At 45.5% G+C, this 24,264-nt stretch overlaps 1 protein-coding gene across 1 annotated transcript in view; it reads left to right on the top strand.

The window, feature by feature from the left end:
* Nucleotides 1-425: 425 nt before the first annotated feature.
* The window catches only part of TBX15 (T-box transcription factor 15), a 102,511-nt gene continuing 78,672 nt past the window's right edge, over nt 426-24,264 (top strand). Inside the window, exon 1 of the mRNA XM_059054496.2 lies at nt 426-1,119. Coding sequence (XP_058910479.1) covers nt 915-1,119 — 205 coding nt within the window. The 5' untranslated portion in view covers nt 426-914. The remainder of the gene's footprint in view (nt 1,120-24,264) is intronic.

Raw genomic sequence — 24,264 nt, 5'->3', positions numbered from 1 at the left:
AGATTGTCAGAATCTTTTTCTGGCGTATTTGGACAGGTTGACCTTTTGTCAGAGCCTCCCAATTCCAGATCCGTAATTTAAATGACTCTGCGCTTGCAGCGTCTGTGAGACCTAGCAGATTTGGGAGGAAAAGGTATGGATGTGGGACTTGCAGGAGTTTGTAACGGCACAGATCAGACCTCGACTTTCAGCTCCCCTCCCTCCGCCCCCCGCCCCACGAGGAACCGTGGGGGACTGGGAAGCCAGGAGTTAAAGTCGGCCCAGGAGCATCCCGAGGACAATCCGAGCGGAGCCTTGGCCCGAGCCTCAGTCTCTCCCCTCCTCTCATTGGCCGGCGCTCTCAGGGTTTCTCCTGTTCCCTCTTCGCCATTGGTCGGGGGCTTTTTTTTCCCCTCAGTCTTTCTCTTCCTTCCCCCTCCCTCTCCCTCGCCCCTCGGACAGGAGCGCACCGCCTGCCCCCAGCTCCTCGAGAAGGGAGGAATTTAGAAAAAAAAGTTTCCCAGAAGTTTGGATCAGAGGAAGGACGGGAAGAGACCACGGGAGGAAGAGGGAGAGGGAGGAGAGAAAGGGAGAGGGAGGAGGGAGAGAGAATAAAAAAAAGATGAAGTCCAGTCTGCACAGCCTGTGAGCGCCTGCCCGGGTGGGTGGGAAGCAGGGCTCGGGCGCTCATGCAGCGAGCGGGTAGCGCTCGGGGTGCTCGTTCCTAGGGGCTGGGGCAGCCAGGGACGTCGGTCCGAGCCGGCGGCGGAGGGCGCAGGGGGAGGGTGCCGAGGACCCGCAAAGCCGCCGCCTCAGTCTCGGCCGCCTAGCCGCCGCCTCTCCCGGGCCCGGCCCGGCGGGCGCTCGGAGCGTGAGGGCTCGGGTTGCTCCCTCTGTAGCGGGGGTGAGCGGGGGCCGGGGTGCGGACGGCTAAGATGAGTGAAAGGAGAAGATCTGCAGTCGCCCTGAGCTCGCGAGCACATGCCTTCTCCGTTGAAGCCTTGATCGGCTCAAATAAAAAGCGGAAGCTGCGAGACTGGGAGGAGAAGGGGCTGGACCTGTCCATGGAGGCACTGAGCCCCGCGGGCCCACTCGGAGACACGGAGGACGCGGCCGCGCACGGCCTGGAGCCTCACCCGGGTGAGTGCGTAGGGCCAGAACACGGGAGGCGGGCGGAGAGGGGACGCCGGGCGGCCAGCGGGAGGGGAGAGTGGCGAGGAGGAAGGCCCTGGCGGTGACGACGTCTTGCTCCAACCCGGGTTTCTTTTTCTTTGCGCAAATGCCTTGAGCCTTCCCCAAATTCGCCGAAACCAATTTGGGGGAACTGGCCTGAGCCTTGCAGTTTCGTCGCCAACCTCAAGCCAGGGGGCCTTCTTGCTCGCATCCCCTTCTCTTTCTGGGAGCAGAGTGCAGTGTTCACGGTGCCCGCAGCTGCTGGGGCTGCAGGCCCCTGGGGTTAAGAGGGGCGCCGATGCAAGGCAACGGCGGGAGCGGAGAGGAGCTGGGACTCGCTTTTGAGAGGTCCGAGGACTGGCACGGAGTTCTCGGTCCGACCCCCCTGTGGGAATTGCCCAGTTTGTCCCATTTAGCCTTCATCCTCGGTCCTTTCCCTTTCCCCACCAACTTTTCTGGGACTCAAGTTGTGTTTCTCCTAATGCCCGTGACAAGGGAGCATAATTATATTTCTACTTCGTTGGCATTTGTGGAAAGAGGAATGGATTTTAGTCCGCTTACCCTGCGCCCTGGGCCACTCTTCAGGGCCCACATCTCTGCGTATTTGTGGGGATCAGTGCAGCAACGTGTCTCGGATCTGTGCGCCTTCTATGCACGTTATATACACACAACACGTAAAACAGCGGGCGGATGTCTACATCAGTACTTTAAAAGAACCCTAGGAAGGGGGGAAAACAACGTTTTGTGTTAAGTGCCAAGATTTCAACTGTGCAAAACACAGGGGGAACAGCTGTTGTCGGAAGAATTTTGCCCGCGCGCGCGCGAGCGCGAGCACGCACACACTCAACGCTCGCAGCGGCTTGGTTTAGCGCTTCAGAAACTTTCCAGCCAGGATTTCTAAAACTTTTCTGGAGGTGCTCCTGCTGACCAGCTAGGGCTGGGGAGTAGATTTGGGTCAGAGCGCCGGCAAGTCGGGAGGGGAGGGCTGCCCGCAAAGGGATGGGGCTGGCCGCAGGCCCAGGAGCTTGGGGACCCAGCTTGGGGCCCAGGAACTTGGGGGCTGGAAAGCTGGCCGACCCAAGGAGAGACAGCTGTCGCTTACATTTTCTCTTTCGGCAGTGACAGTTCAATTTCCATGCTCCTGAGGCTAATAATAACGCGATTAGCGGGTGACCTGCAGAGACAGAGTTTTATGAATTCTCCGTGTTCTTGCGGCCGGTTACGGTATTTGGGTTTCGTGCTGGGGAATTATTTTTATTAGTCGATGAAAAGAAAATTAAAAGGAGATTTATTTCGTCTGCTCAAGCCTTTCCTTGTATTTGGATGCGGGTGCCTGTCCACGCGGACCCTTGTGTGGGCAATCCAGAAAGGAACGCATGGCTAATGTGTGTTTCCCATCTCTGGCCAGACCCTATTTCCTCACCGTACTTATTTGTTGTCAGAATCTCGTTTGGGCCTTCACACAGTTTAGTGGAAGTTTTCTCAGGCCTTATGACAACTCACGATTGGGGATGTAGTTTATTTTATTTTCCCGATGGTGGAAAAGGCAGAAGTTATCTAACTGAATATGGCAGATACCCTGACCTGTCCACGGGTACTTTTCTCTGGGAGGGGGGTACAGGTCGTAGGGAGCCCGTGTAAGGTCTTGTATTCAAAAGGACCAACATGTGGGATCATAATGAGACTCAACTGGCAGTTTTCTTTCCGCCGTCCTTGTCAGAAAATAATGGGGAGAAAAAAATGTGGATCTGGGACAAGGAGAGACCAGTCCAGGGATGTGAACACGAGAGCCTGGTGTCCAGAATGCTGTTTCCTGGCTCCCGCGGGATGGGGGTAGGGGGTGAGGACCTAACATAACACTTTACATAATAGAGAGGTCAGTTGACCAGTTCTCATTACCTTTGTCACTTTTATTTTTTTAAGGAAAAAGATGGGCGTTTGGGTTAGAGAAAACGAAATATGTTTGTGGGGCAAAGGTCTGGTAGGAGGAAGAAGCCGGAAGTCAAAAGCACTCGCGGGCCCTCTGTGGAGCCGGGCTGCGTGCAGCTGGGCCGGTCCCATCGTGGGCCGAGGGGATCTCCAAGTTGGAGTTCCCGTAGTGGCCAAGACTTTCTTTTGAACAGGACGAACAGGATGTAGGATGAAAAAAATATCTTTCCGAAAAAGCGTATTCTGATGTGGAGACTTGGCAGTCAGGAGAGTGGAGCAGACAGAGCTTTGGGCTTTGAGCGGGGTAGTAGAAGGCCCGCCAGGGCTTGGAGTTCCCTATAGGCCTTTCTTTTTGTCTTGAATACAGCGCCCTAACAAATACAAAGGCAGAGCCACATTTAATGGTGTGTGTATGGTGGTGGAGGCGGGAAAGGGGACGCGGGCGACTCCATTATGCCCAGGGCCGAGTCTCTAGCCGGCTGGGCCTCGCAATTATCGTTAAACTTTCTTCTCCCTATTAGGAGAAGAGGGGGCTGGACCCACTGCGTGGCTTGCCGGCCCTAGGCCGAAAAGAAGTCAGGAACAGAAAAAAACCCACAGCGACAAAAAGAATATTGCTAAGGGGCTGGGGAAGGATTAAACAAACATGCACACATACACAGGCCACCCGCCTTAGAGCAGCCGTATTTATCATTCTCACCATACCCTCCCTGACTGGTATCAGCGTTTTCAGCCCTCCCTCAAAATTTCGGGATCCTCAGACAACCGAAGGGTCCGATTTTAATGCTTAAGTTTTTTTTCTCAAAGACGTGGCTTTTTGCTTTTTCACAGCCCGTTTTTCTTTCGACGTCCGGACAGAGCTGGCTTTAGCTGGCGCCGAGCGCCCGCAGCCTGGGGCACCAACCAGCATAAGCGTGGGGCGGGGGGGACCAGCCGGGCCTGCTCACTGTAGGCCCTCACACATCAGAGCACACACAGTGTGTATTTCAAAGATTTCCACGGAGCCTCGTGGTCCCAAAAAACCCTGAGGCCCTCAGGGCCTTGGAGACAGGCCTGTGAGGTACCTTCATTTTTACACCCGGGCCAGCGCTCCAGTCTTTTGGAGAAGCCGCCAGCACTCAGCCTCTGCGGGCTGGGGAGGGTCTCAAAACCGGTCTCTGAAAAGCCTGGCTTTCGGGTCGGCTTGCCCCCGCCTCTCACACAGCAGCAACGGAGGAAACTTTCGAGCCAGGATCGCCGGGAACAGCTGCTCCGGCTGCGGCCTTGGAAGTATATTTCAAGCACGCGGAGGCGCCATCTGCGCTCGGACCGCAGCCCCGGCTCCACCCGGCTTCCCCAGCTCGGGTTTGGGTCTTTCCCGCCCAAACCCACAGCCGAGTGCAGCCGAGGCCCGATCCCCTGCGGAGAAAAATGATTTAAACCTTCTGCGATGGGATTTCCCCCTCCGGAGCCCGCGGGCCTGAGCTTCGCAGCCAAGGCGCTCGGCGGCCTAAGGAGGTGGCGACGCACGCGGGTGGGCACACGAAGCAGGCACACACAATAACGCGAGGGAGATCCGCACTCCGCGCACACGTGCACACACGTCAGGCGCTCGCCTTCTCCCAGGCACCCGGCTGCGCAACCCCTAGTGAAATGAGACAAGAAAATTCCTCGCAGTGCCCCAGGCACTGAGTTAGCGAGACCAACTGGTCGCAGGAATTAATCTGTCGGTTTACGGCTTGTTTGCTCAGAGTAGAACTCCAAGATTTTAATCCTGACATCACCCCTCTACCCACTCCCAACTCCCCAATACGGGAACATTAGGGTCAAAACGGAAGAAGTGACTCTTCACTGATGTTTAAGTAATGGAGAAAAGGCGATGAGTTTGAAGCCAGTGGGGAGAACGTACTTGTGCGAGGCAAGCACCAGCCGGGGCGCAGGCTGGGGCTTGGACCACAGTGTATGGGTATGCGGCGCTCTGGGCAAGACTCCGGGCAAGGGTCTTTCTTGGGTAGAACTCCGGTTCCTCGGCGGTGCGTGCGTCCCGGCACCAGTGCAGGCCTCGAAGTGCCGGTCTGCGCCCTGCGAACAAGCCAAGTGTAGGACCTGATGAACGTGCCCAAACCTCCCGGCTGCCAGGTCAAAACGGCCTTCCGCGGTGGCTGCCTCTTTGGTCAGTGACCTTGTGTCACGATTCTGAAAGGGAGTGTAGGGGTAGGCAGGTTCTGAATTCGTTGTAGGCCGGTTAAGGATAGTGATTTGCTGGGGCATGACTGCCAAATGCCTTTTTCGCGCTCTGCTCCGACAGTGGCTAAATTAGTGCCTTCTGGATGTATGGGGCTGGGAGAGCGCGACACAATGTCCCCCGCGCGGTGGGGAGGGTTATGGAGACGGTCTGCGTAAAGCTCCGGTCCTGGAGTGGTGGCACGATAGAAGGCACTGGGAAAAAGGAGACAATTCCAACCCATTCTGTCCCATAGATGGAGCAGACTGCTCGAGGGCAGTGGGGAGGACAGGGAATGCGGAAAACCCTGGTGCCCAGAGTTTGGACTGTGTTGGAAGAAACGGAGTGGGCTGTGGTTTGCACCTCCGCAGGTCGCCCCCATACCCCCCTCCACCTCCCCGGGGGGGGGATCAGAAGCCCACGTGAAGCGTGTAGAAGGCGCGCGCGCTGGTGGGACGGGTTGCTCTCGTTTCTTCGCTACTCGGTGCAGGGCAGCCCCTTTGCCCAGCTGGCTTCACAGCCACCTCTACCCCTCGGAGACCGTTCCGAAGAGCATAAGCCTAAAAGGCGGCGAAGGCTTTCCTGGACAGATCAGCTTCCAGCCTCGGTGCGCAGCGATTCTGAATTCGCTTCTTCTACGCCCCACCTAACGCTCTTTCTTACTGAACACTTTATTTGGATTCAGAGCTAGCCACTTTAGGTTTCCTGATTTTATAGATAAAACTTCCAGAAAGAAAAGTTCACGAGGTGACATTTATGCAGGGGGAAGGGGGAATTAAATTTCTTACGGTGGGGTTCGGATTGAAATTATATTGACGCATACCCGCTGCCGTTTTCCTGTGCCCCTCCACCCCATTACTTCAAATGGTATCATGAACATATTTTAATTATTAAAGAAAATTTGTTTAACATACTTAGTTAATATACGCAGCACGTGAGGAGTAAGTGAAGAATGGTATAAAATGCCTAACCTGGGAGCCAAAACTAAAATGATTGGGTATTGGTGGTTTGTGTTCCGCCGTTTATTTGTATAATTTCCTTGTGTGGATGAGAGTTTAATGGAAGCAAGTCCCTCATAATTAATTAATCCCTCATATTGGGCCACAAAGAGGGAGGGGCAAATACATTTCGTCTCAGAAGACTGAACTATTTTGTTCGTCTAAGCCTCTCCAAGGGCATTGCTAGTATTAAGGAGTGAAATAGTCCAGGTCTGTGACAATCCTTTTCTCTATTGCCAAAATTATAATATTAATAAGATGAGAGCACTTTTTTTGAGATTCTTATTATGGACTGTAGTAGAAGTTTATTTCTCACACCTGGGAGAAAAAGGATTACTTCTTAAATCTGGGAGTTTCTTCTCTAGGAGTCTGTAGATTAAATAAATTAAAAAAAAAAAAGCCAGGCTGAACTGTGCAAATTCCACAGAGATAAAGAGCAGATTGGCATTTCACTTTCCTTTTTGGAAATGCAGAAATCTGTCCAATGATTATTCTGGGGGTGTAGCTGGTTATTGCTTTCTTACTCCCAAAAGATAAAGTAGTTAAGCATGGGGAGAATATTTAAGTGGTTTTCTAGATTTAACCTTTTGGGATATTTTTCCACAGCGGAAAGTAGGGAGCTGGTGGAACATGGAATCTTTCCCCCTTCTTTCTCTCGTCCCTATGGTTTATTTTTGCTTTGCCTTTTCTGGTTTCTAGTGAGCTTTGAATTTTATATGTGCATGACTGAGATACTCAGGGGTCTGTACTAGGAACAGCAATTAGCAAATTTTGAAATTAGGGTCTGTTTACACTTCTTCGGGCAAGGATAATTATTAGTTAATTTAAGTGAGGCCCTCACTCTAAGTGTCAGGGTGGAAAATGAGACTCAGTAGGGAGGACTAGAGGTGAAATGGGAAGAGGTAGGGAATTAAAGCAACTGGTGACGACAAATCAACATTTATTCCCTGCCATTCATGGCTTCACTTTGAGGCAGGGCAGGACGTTTTTTGCTGACTATAAACTGATGATGAGCTTTTGATACCAGAGGTGAAAATAGGCCTTGAAATCACTACTTTTTATTCCGTACTTTTTTTTTTATCAGCCAGTGTCTACTTCTGCCCTTTATACATAAGTATATACAGGATATTTTTTAAGTATTTACGCAAGTGTATGTGTTTTATACACAAATTTATGTGTGAACTTTAAGTTCTTAATGGGACATAGATAAAGTTGCAGAGAAAATAAACTGCTGTGTGTGTGTGTGTGTGTGTGTGTGTGTGTGTGTGTGTGTGTGGAGCCAGTTTAACAAATTGGGAACACCTAAAATCTGGGGGGGCGAGAAATTTTGTCATCTCTAGGTATCCTTTGACAATTCAAGAGTATCCCCAGACCTGAAACTTCTGGTTATTGGTGTTTTTATTTAAGTCTCAAATTAACTGATGATTTTGACTAAAGCCTAAGAGAAAACAGCAGAAAATGAGACTGTGCAGATGCAATTTAAAAGAGCGAGGAGAGTGGAAATTTTTCTAAATTTGGCTTTTAATTTTGTGAATAATACCATCTTCATTTTGGGTGGACAGAAGCTGCCTTGTATTCTGAAGAGTAATTTCATGTTCTTCCATGCAGAGAGCTAACGGAACCACTAAGAGGAATCTGGGTAATAATAATGGTTAATAGAAATAGTGAGAGAAACAGTGTGATTTGGGGGAAATAATTTAAGAATATAGGAAATATATTCAACATCTTGTCCCTATTTGTCCTCTTATATTTTCTACAATATAGTTGCTGAGGTTCAAATTAGCTGTTTCCAAATTGCCACACACTTTAGAGGATTACAGCAAACAAAACACCAACCTCTAATTGTGGATTGCAGAACTAATCTCCTAATATAGCCCTCGTTTAAAAACCAAAATGCTACCGGTAACAGTAGGGTTCCCTTTACAAGGATCACTGGAGGTCATTACACACCTAGACGGATCCTTAGAGTTTTAACGCCTAGTTCTCCACCGGGTGAACCGAAATTCTGACCCCGAACACCCCCTGCCTTTCCTTGACTGTCCCACAGCCCAGAACGTGATGTCAAAGCTCCAGACAAGGGCTCGGAGTGCAGTTCGCCCCCCTGTATTTCCCCTCCCTCCTCACTTCCCCTCACCCCGACCTGGTCCCCTCCTCCAACCTCCTACACACACGTTGGTAGCTCATTTTATCACACCCTTAAAAAAATTTCAGGTGACGTTTCACCGAGGAAGGCATTGGGATTGCATCTCTTTTCGAGAAACCATCTCTGGAAAACCAGGGCCGCTCGGGTGACCTTTACGAGTCGGCGAATTGGGCCGGCTGCGGCTGCCCGCTCTCCGTCCCTCGCTCGGGTCTCGGCCGCCTCGCCGGGGGGAGCGGCGGCCGGGCCTCGGGGAGCGCGGCCCGCGTTCCTGCTCTGGCGCTCGGGGCTCTGCCTGGCCGATCCGCAGGGCCGCTTGGGCCCGGGGTTGCCGCGGGGCCTTTGAAACCAGTGCCGGCATCCTGAGGGATGGCGGGTGCTTTTCTCAGCTCTGCTTACATCCTGGAGAAATGCGGGGACTATGGGGGTAATCAGGAAGGCTCTGGTGAAAGATTGCCGTCCCCCCCTCCCCCCAAAAAAATCAGGGGAAAAAACCCCCAAACCAACCTCAAATCAGACAGCACCCAAGGATCTTACACCTCGCGCCCTGAGGGGAGTTTGAGCTTTTGCTTTCATCAGACTGAACAAATTTTTGAGGAATCTAACTCACTTCAAACATCAACAATTAGAAACCAAGAATCCCTCGGCTTGTAGGATTTTTAATCTCTAACCATTTCCAAATGGGTAATTCTAGGGTCAGTCAATATCACAGCCAGTCCATTAAAAAGGATGGTCATTTTGTCGATTCGAGACACACATGATCCCCGAGTGTGTAGGACTCATAACCGCAGAGATGTCCCCCTCCCAGAAACCCAGCATTGCCCACCGAGACAAAGGGACAGCAGGCAATTGTTCTTTGCATTGTTCTTGGAGATTTAAAACAATGAAGTAATTCTTTTCTTAAAAAAAAAAAAAACCACAAAGAAACCACCCATCTTTACCAAGCAGATTGAGAAATGACTATATTCTGTAAGAAGCCAGCCAGACGGCTTCCCTTCAAGAGCTCAGCGTTAGCTGAGAGGGAAGTCCCGCCTCGAGGCATCCTGGCTCCAAAGCATCAATCACACCAGACCCCAAGGGCCCAGAATTTTAACCTAGGGGTTAGGTGACTTGGGTGGTTCAGGCCTTATGTTTTGGCTTCTGAAAAATAAATACTTGCTTTTCACAGTGGGGAGAGGCAAGCATTTGGGCCATAAATGATTGTGAACGCAGCAATGCTTTCCCTGGATATGACAAATCTTCCTTAGTTCAGAAGTCTAGTACTTTGACTTATTTATTTGTTTGCAGCAAAGCTGGGGAGGGGCTGTGTGTATATATATCTATATACCTATGTGCTATGTAGGAAAAAAAGGGCTTAGAAAATTAATTGTACATGCAAGCTTGCAGAGGAATACTGAATTGTCAAACATTTCAGAAGTCTTAATTGCTTACGTGGATATCTATGAGTCTTTACTATACTACAAAGCTTTCAACACAGGCCCTCGTATTCTAGATTATATCCATGTATTAAAGTAGGAAGAGGGCTATGCTAGTTTAAATTAGACCTAGATTCTAGTGCTAGTTTTGTCATTAATGTTGGAACCGGGGATATTTGTTTTAAAGGAGGACATATAAATGTTGAAAAAATGTTTTAAAGTTGTTTTATAGTAATTGATGAGGCCTTAGTTCCTGGTTTGTGAGATGCAAGAGAGGCTTAAATAACACCTGAAGCCCCATTAGCCACAGGATTCTGTGGTCTTGTTATTGTAAAAAAAAATTTTTTTTTTCTCCTGATGCACTTTGGCTATCACTTGACTCATCCCTTACTTTGTTTGAATGAGGGAAGTTTTATTGCAGTTGTAGAAAGTAACAGTAATAGCAACACAAGGCCAAAAAAAAAAAAGATTTTTACAGCTAGAATTAAGAGCTTCCATAAAGCTCTTGAAAAGTTTTTAGATTAATATCACATGTTCAGAAGTCCTGGATCAGTGATTTCTAGTCTTTTGTGTTTGATGTAATCTATTGTTTGTGTGAATGCCCAGGACCCTCCTACTAAAAGAGTTCTATGGCATTAGTGAATTTAAAGGAAATATAAGTTATTTAAGCTTTGAACATTTTTTTGTGCCATTCTCAGAAATAGCTGGAAAAACTCTATGGATTTGAAAAATGAAGAATGAGAAAAACAACTTCATCACTGGTAAACTGAACTGGAGGACCACCCTTCCCACCTGCCTCCATCCCCCCAAAATCAGTTGCCCCTTATTTCTGTTTGAGCCTAATGGAAAGCACTGGTAACTATTTTCCATGTCCAGTCTGCTAAGCCGAGATCTCGATCTGGCAGAGTTGTGAGAATGCTAAAAGGATGACTTAGTAACAGGCAAAACGCTTGTCAACAAGATAGATCAGAAGACAGCTTAGCGTTCAAGACCTCTCTATTCATAGCTGCTGAACTTGAGGGCAGGGTCAGACAAAAAACTGGGCCCAGGACACACCTAAGAGGGTTTCTCATGTTTCTGTCTTGTGGGACCTTATTTCCTTACAGACTGGTACAGCTGGGCTACAAACCCCAGTGACAGTTCCTCACCCTCAGTTGATGTCCCATTCTCTGCAGCCCCAGCCCCTGTGCAGACCTCTGTCATCATGGAGCTTGTAGATTTACTGGTTATCCTCTCTCACTACTGCCCTGTAAACTGCTGTGGGGCAGGGATGTTGTCTTCATTGCTTTTGTATCTCCGGAGCCTGGCACAAGTGGCTGGCACAGAGCAAATACTTAGTAAATGATAAAAGTATACTGATAATGATAACACAACAAGAACAATAACAACAAATTTATTGAACACTATGTGCCAGCCACTGTGCTGTTTTATATATATATACATATATTCCAAATATAATATGTAACAATTATATATATATTCCAAATAATAATATATAACAATTATATATATATGTATGATTTTCCAGAACACTCTAATGAGATAATTACTTCTATTATCATTACTATTTGTTACAATGAATGGATCGTAGAATGGTTAAAAACTCAGGTTTCTGGGGTTAAACAGCTTGTGTCTGAGCCCTACTTCCAACACTTTCTAGTTGTATGACCTTGGGCAAGTTACTTAATCTCTGTCAACCCCAGTTTCTGCATTGGTAATAATAAATGTACTCATCAACAGGTGTTTGTGAGGGTTAAATGAGATAGTGCACATTGAAGGAACAAAGGATTTAGCACGGTGCCTGTTATTCCTATCAATTGAATTGACAGTGATTACTTACCTTAGTAAGTAAGTTTAAATAAGAAATTGTTGCAGATCATAATCTGTTGTAGCCACCACCCCTCTCCCCCTGTCTTTTGCTTTAACTGGGATGTTTGGGACTTGGAGTGGGATCCGTACTTGGTGTATAGCGTGTGGGGGGAAACAGAGTACAGGATTTTAAGCAGGCATGGCTTAATCAAATCAAATTAAACTTTCAGAGCTGTTGCTATTTAGGGTTCCACTGAGGCAAAAAGCTAGCACCTGAGTGAGCACTGAAGGGAGGGACAGAGGGCTTCCAAGGGTGGGGATCAGCCCCCTGGCTTACGGTAGGAAGAGGGGGTGGGCTGAGGGTGGGGCTGGGGAGCCTCAGCTTTACCAGCTCTTCAGGAACTCAGCTCTGGCAGCAGACAGAGGGGCCTTTCTGGATGCGGGAAAGTGGAATAACATGAGCATGTTTCTCTTTGGTTAGTTTTTGGAGCCTAGAAATCCCCCCAAATTCAGGTTTTATCGTACAGGAAATAAAGAACATTCATGTTCATACAGCTTTGTTTGTAAAGACTGTATTCTGATGGACCCCCAGGATTCTGGGCAAAATGAGCCAGTTGCACTGATTAGCTGAGGCTGCAGTGAAGGAGTTTTAGGTGACCTTGGTTGAGTTAAAAGAAGCAGGGGTGGAGGGGAAGGGACTAAATGAAAGGAAAACCTATAACTAAGCTGACTGTTCGGGAAGAGGACACTGGGAAGTCTTTTTCCAGGGAAACGGCAGAAGCTCCAACCATTCTGTTAGAACTCACATCTGGCGGCACAGTTTTGCACCGTTTTCTTCCTTCCAGAAAACAGAAGGCTGGATTTGATCATTTACTTTTTTTTTTTTTTTTTTTTAAATAGTTACACCCCAGACTTTGTTTATATTGATTCTCCGCCACAGAGGAAGAAGGCGCATTTCCGGGGAAGAGGAACAGAGCAAGGATCTCTCCCAAGGCCTCCCTCCTTCAAGGAGCCCAGGGCCCTTCACCAGCAGCACTCAGGTCCTGCCTGGCCATTCAGAGGAGGGAGCTGCTTTGCCCTGGCTGGAAGGCAGGTCTCAGTCTTCAAAATAGACTCCTTGCTCCACATTTTACCAAATGTCTCCATACTTCCAATCTTATGAGCATCATATTATCTCAGTATCCCCACAACGCTAACCATAAGAGCTTACATGGCTAGAGGGTACCAGGCTCTGTGCTGATGGTCCTACTCACATGCTTCCACTGTATGCACCCAATAGTCCTTCAAGGGAGGTAATTGTTTCCCCATTTACACATCAGGATATTGAGACTCACATAACTTGCCCACAGGCACACAACTCCAGTTCACTTAGCTGGTGTGGCCAGAATTTAAACCCAGCTCCATGTGGCTCCAGAGTCAATGTCTTAACCACTAGACTGTATTGCTCCCCCCTGCGGATGACTCTTCAGTGCTATGGAGAGAACTTTGAACTTTCACAGATGGAAATTTATGCTTGCTGTCCATGCTGTCCCCCCCAAACCAATTCTTAAATCATAAATGAGAGAGAGCTCATTTAAAGTTTCTGGGTATCTATCTTCCTTTTCTATGGTTGTTAGTCCCTCTCTCTAGTCCTAAGGTGCCTTCTTCATACCTGCTGGTAGAAGCCGCTGTGACAGTGATTACAGGGTTGAGTTTCCACGCCATGGTTTTTGGAACGGGGCGAGTGCAGCCTTCCCAACGTGACTTGCTTTTCTTTGAGTTTAATGCACAGAAATCTTAAGTGTCTGAAATATTGATTTTGATCTAAAGCCTCCTCATCCTAAATCCCCTCATGCAGTGAAATAAAGGGGAAACTTTAAGTGCTCTGTTTTACCCATTCCCTTCTCCATTCACAATGGGATGGATGGCATCTTACTGCTAATTGATTCAAAATGGAACAGCTTAGGAACGTATCAGTTGCAGTGACGAGCAATTCGTGCATTTTTAAGTACTGTTGATTTTTTCGAACTCAGCAATCACAGCTGAAATCCCTTTGCCGTGGATTGAATTTACAAAGGAGGAGATTCTGATTTCCACAGTGGCTTCTTTCTAATGCCTGAGGATTAGGAAACTGCCTTGAGGACCCACAGCAAGTACACTCACTCTCAGAGTCATGGCTTTAACTTTAACCTCTGAGTGACTGCTCTGATTCATTTATTTTGTAACAGCTCTATTAGAGCAGCCTAGTTCCGTATGGGATCAGTGATTGGCAGAAAACTCTCATTCCGATAAACACTTACACTCTGAGCTCATTTACGCTCTGACCCACTGTAAGTGGTTGTGATCTCAGCAGTGAGTTTCAGGGAAATTAACAATGGGTTTCAGGTTTTTGGTCGACCTGTTCACTGTCTTTCCGTCATTTCCCACCCTCTCCTCCACTCTGAGTAACCTTCCTCACTTAGGAAGTCTCATGCCTCCAACACGGATTTGCAGAAAAACTACCCCCACCCTGACCCCCGCTTTCAGTGTGTGGACTTCAGTATTACTGTATTTCTTTGCTGTTTAACTGTAAGGTCTATCATATTCCTGTCTGTTGTGCACAGTGATAGAAAAATGGCTTTTAGAAGCGAAAAAGAGAAAGGTGTAAAGTCAGTCTCTGTTTTAAAGCTTTGCTTTTCTCCTATCGCCCACCTCACTCTGGGAAGGCAGCAACTGATGGGATTTGATATGTTCTTGCAGCAACAGAAGCATATGAATCTCTGGGCCCATTTCCTTTCTCAGGGAACCCATGTGGAGCCAAGCTCTTGAAGTATAGAGTGTGGCAGAGGATGAGATGAATGCTGCAATCTTGGGTGATTTACTGGAACTCATCCATGAGATCTGTCCATTTAGAACTGCTGCAAGATATGAAACCAGCCAGGCCTTGGCCAGTTCAATGTTCCTTTAGTGTTCAGAGCACTGGTTGTATGACCAGCATTAGTCCTGGGAACATTAGATCCCATCTGCTGCAACTGTGCATTACCCAGATTAGACTGTGACATCACAGAGATTTAAGGCATCTCTGTGATATCCTGACTGGGTGGTAGGTACGGCAGAAGGCACTTCCTACAGACACAGGACAATCTGACTGCTGTGCGGGTGAGCAAATAGTGAACCAAGCCCCGGCGAGTGTGTGTGTGTGCGTGTGTGTAAGGAGGGCTGGGCGGGACGGTTCCCCGGGGGATGTTATGGAGAGCTCAGTGTAACGGTTCCCCAGCCTGTGTGGGTGAGTTTGTTCCGGATGTTAACATTTTTTCCTCGGGGCTTGACTACATTCTTCTCTTTCTTTGCCTGTCTGTTTTCCTGCCTGTCTGTTAGGCCTCCACAGCTGCGTGGCTCATTGCTGGTGAGTGTTGAGAATGACAGATCTGGCTTTAATGCAAGGGCAATTTGGGGGCATGTGTATAGGTAGATTGTAAGACGCTGTTCTCATCCAGCGTCTTTCCTAAATTTTGAGGATATTTTTTGGTCCATCCTCTTGCCAGCCGGGTACCAACCCTGTGTTGCCTTGGATGGCCTCTGTTGGGGAATGAGGGTGAAATTCTAAAGAAAGCAGACGGTCCTTCATATCCTAGAAGCAGAAGAAACTGGCTGGTGTGGGAAACTAAGACAACAGGTGGAAGCCAAAGAGGCAGCCTTGCGCAACAGTGAAGAGCATGGGGGGCGGGTCAGGGAGACCAGACCCCTGCACATGGTTCTGGCTGTGTGACCTCGGCAAGTGACTGACCTCTGTGCCTCCGGTGCGTCCATGTAAAATGAGGATAAGAATACCTGCTGCAGAGCTGTTGTGAGAATTAAGTGAGATAACAAATGCAAAGTGCTTGACACAGTGCCAGGCCCATGGAAAGTGCTCAGTATTACCATGCTCATAATGATATTTTTGGTAAACTGGGAACTCAGAAACTCTTCAGTGTTCTTAGGAGAAACCTTTTGGTGAGTGTCAGGTAGGGCTGTCCCAAACTACCCTTCTTAGCTTATCTCCACTGCTTGTCCAATTCCCTTTACACAGGCTGACTTAAAAAAAAAATTGACATACACATTGTGTAAGTTTAAGGTATACAGTGTGTTGATTTGATACGTTCATATACTGAAATATGATTGCCACCTTTTGTGGTCTCAGCAACTTCAAGGTATATAGTACAGTTTGTTGACTGTAATCACAATGCTGTGCTTTAGATCTCCAGAACTCATTTATCTTCTAACTGCAAGTTTGTACCCTTTGACTAACATCTCTCTAATTCCCCCACCCCACACCCTAGTAACTACCATTCTACTCTGTTCCTATGAGTTCGACTTTTAGAAATACAACATATAGGTAAGATCATACAGTATTTGTCTTTCTCTGACTTATTTCTCTCAGCATAATGCCTGCAAGGTCCATTCACATTGTGGCAAATGGTAGGATTTCTTTCTTTCTCCTGGCTGAATAATATTCACACACACACATACACACACTTATATATATACACATATATGTATGTGTATATATCTATATTTATATATCCATTTCTTTATCCACCCATTGATGGTCACTTTATTTTATTTTTTATTTTATAATTTATTTTATTGAAGTATAGTTGATTTACAATGTTGTGTTAACTTCTACTGTACAGCAAAGTGATTTAGTTATACATATATGTACATTCTTTTTCATGTTCTTTTCCATTGTGGTTTATCACAGGATATTGAATATAGTTCCCTGTGCGCTTAGTGTGTTTTATATCTTAGCTGTTGTGAATAATACTGCAACAAACATGGAGTGCAGATCTCTTTTTGGGATACTGCATTTCCTTTGGACAGAGGCTAACTTTTTTTTTTTTCTTTTTTTTTTTTTGCGGTATGCGGGCCTCTCACTGTTGTGGCCTCTCCCGTTGCGGAGCACAGGCTCCGGACACGCAGGCCTAGCGGCCATGGCTCACGGGCTTAGTTGCTCCGCGGCATGTGGGATCTTCCCGGACCAGGGCACGAACCCGTGTCCCCTGCATCGGCAGGCGGACTCTCAACCACTGCGCCACCAGGGAAGCCCGAGGCTAACTTTTATTGTCCTCCATGCAGTTCCTCCTTCTCTTCCTGCCTCGAGTACTTTTCTCCTTCTCCTTCCCTAAAATTTCTTTTGAAGAAAGTTTATCCTACTTTCAAGACTCATCTTAAGCACTTAATATAACAGAATTATTCCAAGATGAAAAAGAATGATTTGATATAAACGTTAATTGGCATGATGTGCAGATTCAAACATAGGATGACCTCAGAAGAAAACCACATATATCCATGCAGAGCTCAAATCCAATTTGGATGTTGCCATAGGGAAGAAAGTTCTCAGACGTCACCCACATTTTCTTCACTTGGAGTCCGCTATAGGGAACTCCTCTTTTTTTTGGATTCTGTGTTCATGTTATTTTATTTTTTTAACATCTTTATTGGAGTATGATTGCTTTACAATGGAATGTTAGTTTCTGCTTTATAACAAAGTGAATCAGCTATACATATACATATATCCCCATATCTCCTCCCTCTTGCATCTCCCTCCCACCCTCCCTATCCCATCCCTCTAGAATGGTCACAAAGCACTGAGCTGATCTCTCTGTGCTATGTGGCTGCTTCCCACTTGGGAACTCCCTTTTAGGGGCCTCTCTGTAATTTCCTCTCAAAATGGTGCCAGTGTGCATCTGTGACTTTATAGTAATAAGGGAGTCTCAGCTAGGTAAACTGCAACTATCAAATGTGTAATCAAGATGGTAAAAATACAGAGGTTCCCCACTGGCCATCATCATCATAAAGCTCCTCTTGAGGGGAGGTCTTCACTGAGTAATCTGATTAGACCATTTATGAGCAAGGCTCCTGTCCTGCCTCTGGCTTCACAGAATCCCTGCAGACTTTGCCTTGCCAGCAGGAGAGTAATCTGAATTTAGGTCTTTCTTTTCTTGGCAGCATATACACCTGTTATCCTCTTGTTGTCCTATTAGCCTGGCATTAACCTGTAGACTCTCGGGCAATTGACGCCTATAGCCAAGGAGGCAGTGACTTTGGCTGTCTCTCCTGGTTCTGTGGCCATCTCTGTGCACACGCACACACGTATGCTCTCACAGCGCTTTATGTTTGATCTTCTCTATGTTTTACAATTGGTCACAGAAGAAGGGATAAAGTAGAAGCCTGTAAAAGTCAATCCTTTGTACCTTTTTTATGACACTTAACACATTTTGCCTTGAGTGTTAACTTTTTGGAGGGCATATTTGTTTTGTAAGACTGGAAAACCCTGCAGAGCGCTGTGACTTTCTCATCTTCGAATCCCTGTCAACTCTCCATGAACATTTGCTAAACTGGATCGGTAGTTGTCAAACTTTAGTGAGGGGTATGGTAACCACTACAGCCACTTTACAAATGATTTGGCTTCCAGATGGTCCCGGAGGCCCAGCATGAGGTGTTTGCCAGTTGCCTCTAGATGTGATCTTGCACATGTGAGTTGATATCTCTATACTCTGAAGTCTCTATCTCTAATGGAGATAAGACCACTGGATTTGAAGAAGGAAGGAATCTCTAATTGTCCTATTAACACGACATTTCTGTAGCTGGGATATGCCGAATGCTGTCTGCATGGAGTCTATTTCAGAGCTGTCTCCTGACCAGGCATTAGCATTTGGAAGCACAATTAGTTTGTGGGAGTAACTCTGCCTCATCTTACCCTATTTGTTTCAGGCCTTATGTCCATGGCAGCCTCTGTTTTCTGCCCAGCAAGGGAGAAAATGAAATAGAATAAAAGGCAATCTGAAAATCCCCAGTGTTAAACAGAAGTACAAAAATATCTCTAAATGAAAGACAGATTGCACAAGTTTGCCTGAGAAAGTAGAGTTGGGTTAAGCTGAAGCAGAATGATGGAAATTCTTCTGGTTGTTTCTTCCTATGAAGCAGTAGGAATATGTGAGTGGACTGGCAGGAGGTCCCAGCTCAGGGCTCAGTTCCATGATGGGAAACAAGGTGAGTTGTCAGGAGGAAAAAGGAGAAAACCCTCTGAAACACAAGGTAATCTTTTAGGAAGATGGAGGGCTGAGGAATGTGTGGCAGCTCTGAGAATGTTTTTCAGAACCAGCACAGTCATAAAGAAGAGTCAGGGACTGAGATACACAAAGTGCCAGTTACTTTTTGGTACCTGTCAAATTACATATAAAATCCTTAGTACTGTCCGCGGTCTGATTCAGATTGTCAAGAAGAAAAACAGCCTTACTTTGCTCTTTCCTTTCGTTCTTTATGCTCTGCCTTACCGCTGTGTGTAGCTGGAACTTACTTTGGAGGAAAAGGCTCTTCAGGCTTGTCTTTGTTTGGGCTCTTGGTTACCATGCCCACGATGGTGGCTGACTGCTGGGACCAGCCCAGTATCACTGTGGGTTCTGCAGCACTGGTGGCTTTCAAGCCATTGCTCATTTCTAAACACAGCAGAAGGGAGACAAAATTACATGAAGGCTGACAGACCTGGGATGAGTTGATGCCTTGAGCTCCAAATTGTGGGAAAAGAGAGCTTCTCCACAGTTTATATGTAAACAGCTGGGTGACTCTGAGTCTGTCTTTCTCTCATTGAATATCTTTGATCCTGAATTGTGAGGATACTTCAAGATGAGCTTGTGGGTCCCTAAATGTTAATAGCCAACAGATTATAGGAAGTGTTGAATGTCCTGGTGTCTTTTGGGAGTCCACCATTCCAACTTAAGGCTTATTCTGAATCCTCTTTAGAAAGGGAATGTGATCCAGGGACTCAAACTTAGGAGGGGTGCACATGACAGCTCACCAAGATCTAGTTGTCAGTCATGAAGTATCCTTTCTCTGAAGGACAGCTGGGATCTTCAGATGCTGAAGTGCAAAATATTATCGGCACCAACTTTTCTAATATCTGAGTAGTCTCTGTAAATAAATTTATGTTTAATTTTAACCAGTGGGACTTATTGCTAGGCCCTGCTATACCTCACTTTTCACCAAATGTGTACATAGAATCTTTGGATGATAAAATTACTTTTCACTGTGCAAAGAATGTTTGTTATTTTTGGTGATAGAGAGTGAAATGCTATGAGGGAAAAAAAATCCGTTGATAAAATGAAGACAAATTCCTATCACTTTGGTAATGCCAGATTTTCATATTCCAAATTTGCTAAAAGTAAGTTATATCTTCCTGTAACAGACTCTGTACTTTTTGTTGGGCCTTGAAAATAGACCCATTTTGTATACTTGATGACTTGGATTTTACCTTCTGCATTGCAAAGCTCACAGATTCAGTGTATTTCTTTTTGTTTTATTTTTAATGATTTTTTTAAACATGCAGTACTGCTTTCTTATTTTAATTTAATTTTATTTATTTAGTTTTGGTTGTGCTGAGTCTTAGTTGCGGCTGGCAGGCTCCTTAGTTGTGGTATGCAAACTCTTAGTTGCGGCATGCATGTGGGATCTAGTTCCCTGACCAGGGATCGAACCCACGTCCCCTGCACTGGGAGGTGGATTCTTTACCACTGTGCCACCAGGGAAGTCCCAATGTATTTCTAACTGAAAATAAAAGTGTCTATTTTCAGGGAATTTCTTAAAGAAAAATTCAAAATACTTTACAAAGGTCAAGTTCTAAACATTGCTTAAGTTATGACTAGGGAGAGGCCCTAATTCCATTTGTAGAGTAGCATATTGAATGGAAAGTCTCCTATAAGGGAAAAATGTCAGGCACCTACTACTAGTAACAGGCAACTGGCAATATAGGTAAAGCATTTACCCCTTCTGCATCCTTATTCCTCCACGGAGAATGGGGGAGAATGCAGCGTGCCAACCAGCTATCTTTCAGAGGTTGGAAAATAGCCTTGTATGGTGGAGATAGGCTCTGGTTATTATTATTGTTCTCTTTCAGATAATTAAAAAACATCCTATTATGAAAATTTCTCAACCTGAAAGTACCATGAACCTTCATGAACCCACCATTCATCTTCAATGCCACCAATATTTTTGCTTGTCTCTGTCTCTCTTTTTACTTTTTAACTGGAGCATTCTAAAGCAAACCTCAGACTTTATGTGATTTCACCACAAAGTACTTCAGTGCTTGAGTGGACCTCAAAGAAAGGTCATTTTTCTGACCTAAATACAATGCCATCATCACATATAACATGATTAATACTAATTTATTGATATCATCTTAGTCCATACTCAACTTTCTTTGATTTGTCCAGAAACTGTTAAGCCCTCATTGCCATCAACTTTTCTCCTCTGATTGCCTACTTGGTTCTTTTAATGACACCACACACTAAACAATGCTTTGCACCAGGGCTGACTGCCCAAGGTACCTGAAGGGTACTTTACTGGGATAGATTCTAGGGCCCCAATCCAAATACTCCTTTCAAAAGATCTGGATGGGGAGGAGGGGGTGAAGTCTGTGTTTTAGAAAAGTCCTCAGATGATTTTGATGGGCAACAGGTATGGAAACTAGTGTTCTCTGCCACTATCTTTTCATTGGTAATGCCTAGGAGACAAGGGACTGGTTAATGCATGTTTGGCATCTTAAATGTGTGCTCTGGACCCTGTATTTTATTTTATTTTATTATTATTTTTAACATCTTTATTGGAGTATAACTGTTTTACAATGGTGTGTTAGTTTCTGCTTTACAACAAAGTGAATCAGTTATACATATACATATGTTCCCATATCTCTTCCCTCTTGCGTCTCCCTCCCTCCCACCCTCCCTGGACCCTGTATTTTAAAAGCAATTGTAATAGTTCTGCCAGCACCCAAATAAATGTCATAACTGAGAACATTCGTTATTGTAGCAAGGACAGAAAATTACTTTTCGTTTTAATAGGAATGACTTGTGGCTATTGAAATAAGTGGGGCAGTAAGTAAGATCTGATTACAGGCTCCCTAGGCAAATGAGGCTCAGGATGTTTTTCTGGTTGTGGCAACTACGACTTGTTATTTTATAGAGGTCATGGAAAAGGAAACTCCTTCAGGGTTTTAACATTGGCAACAGAATACCATTCTGGAAGTGAATTAAATTAGAATTAAATTTAATTTTATGCAGGTTAACTCAGGGAGCTCTGCCCAACAGTTGCAACTCTTAGAATGATATTTAGACCTGAATGAAACACCAAGTTGAATATAACACATGTTTGAAAGTGAAACATTTGGTTAACCATTTCTTTTGTCTACATGGCTTTAAACAACTGCTTTGTCTATTTTATCTTCTATTTGTCCCTCTCCTTCACTTAACTGATAGATAGGATCCACTGAATTGGTGGGTGAACTGCTGTTTTGATGGAATACAGCTATGTCTGTCAGACATCTGGAGAACATAGCCCTGAGTGCGATGGTGATAAAGATATTATTTGAAGTTATCTTGATTGAAATATTGCCTAATAATGCTGCTACTTACAGGTCATTTCTTTAATTTTTACCCATTGTTCCTACCACTGTGAAATCTGAAATGGCTACCAATTATGGGGTCATTTTTTTGGTCCTTTAGTTTTGAAATTATTCAATGAGAGGCTTGACTAAATCCAAACAATATTAAACAAATATGTTGATTAACATTCTGATACCAAAAACTACTCCTAATCACTTGCAGATTCCTTAACACATAAATGTGTAGTTTGATGAGCAGTTGTTACTGGTCTGTATACCTTGGTATTTGGTGAGTCAGTATTTTGAGGTTGATTCTGTAAGTATCACAGGGTCAATCCTTTTTTTCTCCAGTGGCACCTCTCCTGTACCTCTAACAGAATAAGGTAGTGATGATATTGGAGTACAGTTATTTGTTTACATATCCCCTTGACTAGACCTGACATTTCCTATAGGTCAGGAATCTGTCTTTACCTCTGTGGCTCCAGTCCTCACACCACCCCTGCCTGGCAATAATACATAATGATATAATAATAATAAAATAATATATTTGCATGGCAATTAATGAACTAATCTTAACTTTGGGTTTTGTTTGTCTGATTGACTGTTTTGACTAAACCAAATGGCTGGACAATTCAGTCAGATTGCTGGCTTTTCACGCAACAGATCACCAGGGTAATGTTGCTAATATTTTACACTTGTATGGCAGTTTGTTTTCTCAGAGCAGGAAAATCATGATCATCTCATTTGATTCTCTCAAAACCACACAAAATGGAGCTACTAGTCATCTTATTTTGGAGGTGAGGAAACGAATGAAGACAAATTGCCCAAGATCACAGCCAGGTATGAGCAGAGCCCTGGAATGGAGCCGTTCATTTCCCATTAACAGCCTCCCCTCAGACTCAGTACCCCCACTTCCCTTACCCTGGGAAATGGGGTAGGGAGTTGCAAGATGAGCTGGAGGCAGGTAGAATACTGTTTTACTGTCTGAGGGCCTTTGAATGTGCAGTAGGTTTTCCTCTGATTCTACAGGGGTCTGTCTGTGGGCTGGGCTTGTAGGCACGTGGTAGCGATGTAGAGGGTTTCCTTCACTCTTCTTGAGGAGCCAGGGTTTCTGGGCCCAGAATGTCTACCTGTATGTTTCCTCAGCTGCTGCCCAGTAGGCCCAGGAGCACCTGCTCTGTACTGTTCGTTAAATTCCTGCTGAGTGACGGTGATCATTAGGTACCTCCTTCTGGGGATGGGCCTCTGGTTACCTGTACACCTGTTAAATCAATGTCTGCTTGGCAAGTGTGTTTATAGGTCTTCCTTGACAAACTGAATCAAGGCCTCAAAATCACAAGGTAGGTTTTATACTTTTCCTCTTAAAGTACCAGGCCCACCTCTGTGTCTTAGATGATCATAATTGTCCTGCAAGATTCTGTTCCTTAATAGGCTGTGACAGTTGTTACTTATTCTTCTCTTTTGCTTACAAATTTAAAAAACCCAAATAATTTGTACACATATTTAAAAAATTCAGATAGGATAGAAAGTAATCAATGAAAAGCATAAAGTGAAAATTAATCTCCCATCCCTAGTCTCCTAGATTATCATTCCAGGATCAGTCACTGTTACCACTTTGTTTTGCATCATATAGGTATGATGTATATGAATGTACATATACATGTATATGTACATATATGTACATATATTATATACATATAATATATATATCATAGTATATATACAAACCTTTAGAATTAAAACAGAATGTGGCATAATACACACAGTACTTTGGACCTTATGAAGTTAGTTTCAAACTGTTATACTGGAGATTGTTAAATAGACATACTTACAGTTTCCCCCCTTCCCACTGTTTTTTTTTTTTTTTTTTTGTGGTACGCGAGCCTCTCACCGTTGTGGCCTCTCCCGCTGCGGAGCACAGGCTCCGGATGCACAGGCTCAGCGGCCATGGCTCACGGGCCCAGCCGCTCCGCGGCATGTGGGATCTTCCCAGACCGGGGCACGAACCCGTGTCCCCTGCATCGGCAGGCGGACTCCCAACCACTGCGCCACCAGGGAAGCCCTTTCCCACTGTTTTAAAAGTCCCATAGTATTCCATTGTGTGGATCTATCATAATTTTTATCCAAACTATTTTAATGGACCTTTAGGTTGTTTTCAGTTTTTTGCTTCTATAAATAAAGCTCCTTGATTACTTTGGGGGCACTCTTGTGATAGCATTTATAGAATAAATTCTAGAAGTAGAGTT

The sequence above is a fragment of the Kogia breviceps genome, chromosome 1 (assembly GCF_026419965.1).
Source record: "Kogia breviceps isolate mKogBre1 chromosome 1, mKogBre1 haplotype 1, whole genome shotgun sequence".
Lineage (NCBI taxonomy): Eukaryota > Metazoa > Chordata > Mammalia > Artiodactyla > Physeteridae > Kogia > Kogia breviceps.
This window is presented reverse-complemented; position numbering and strand designations above follow the sequence as displayed.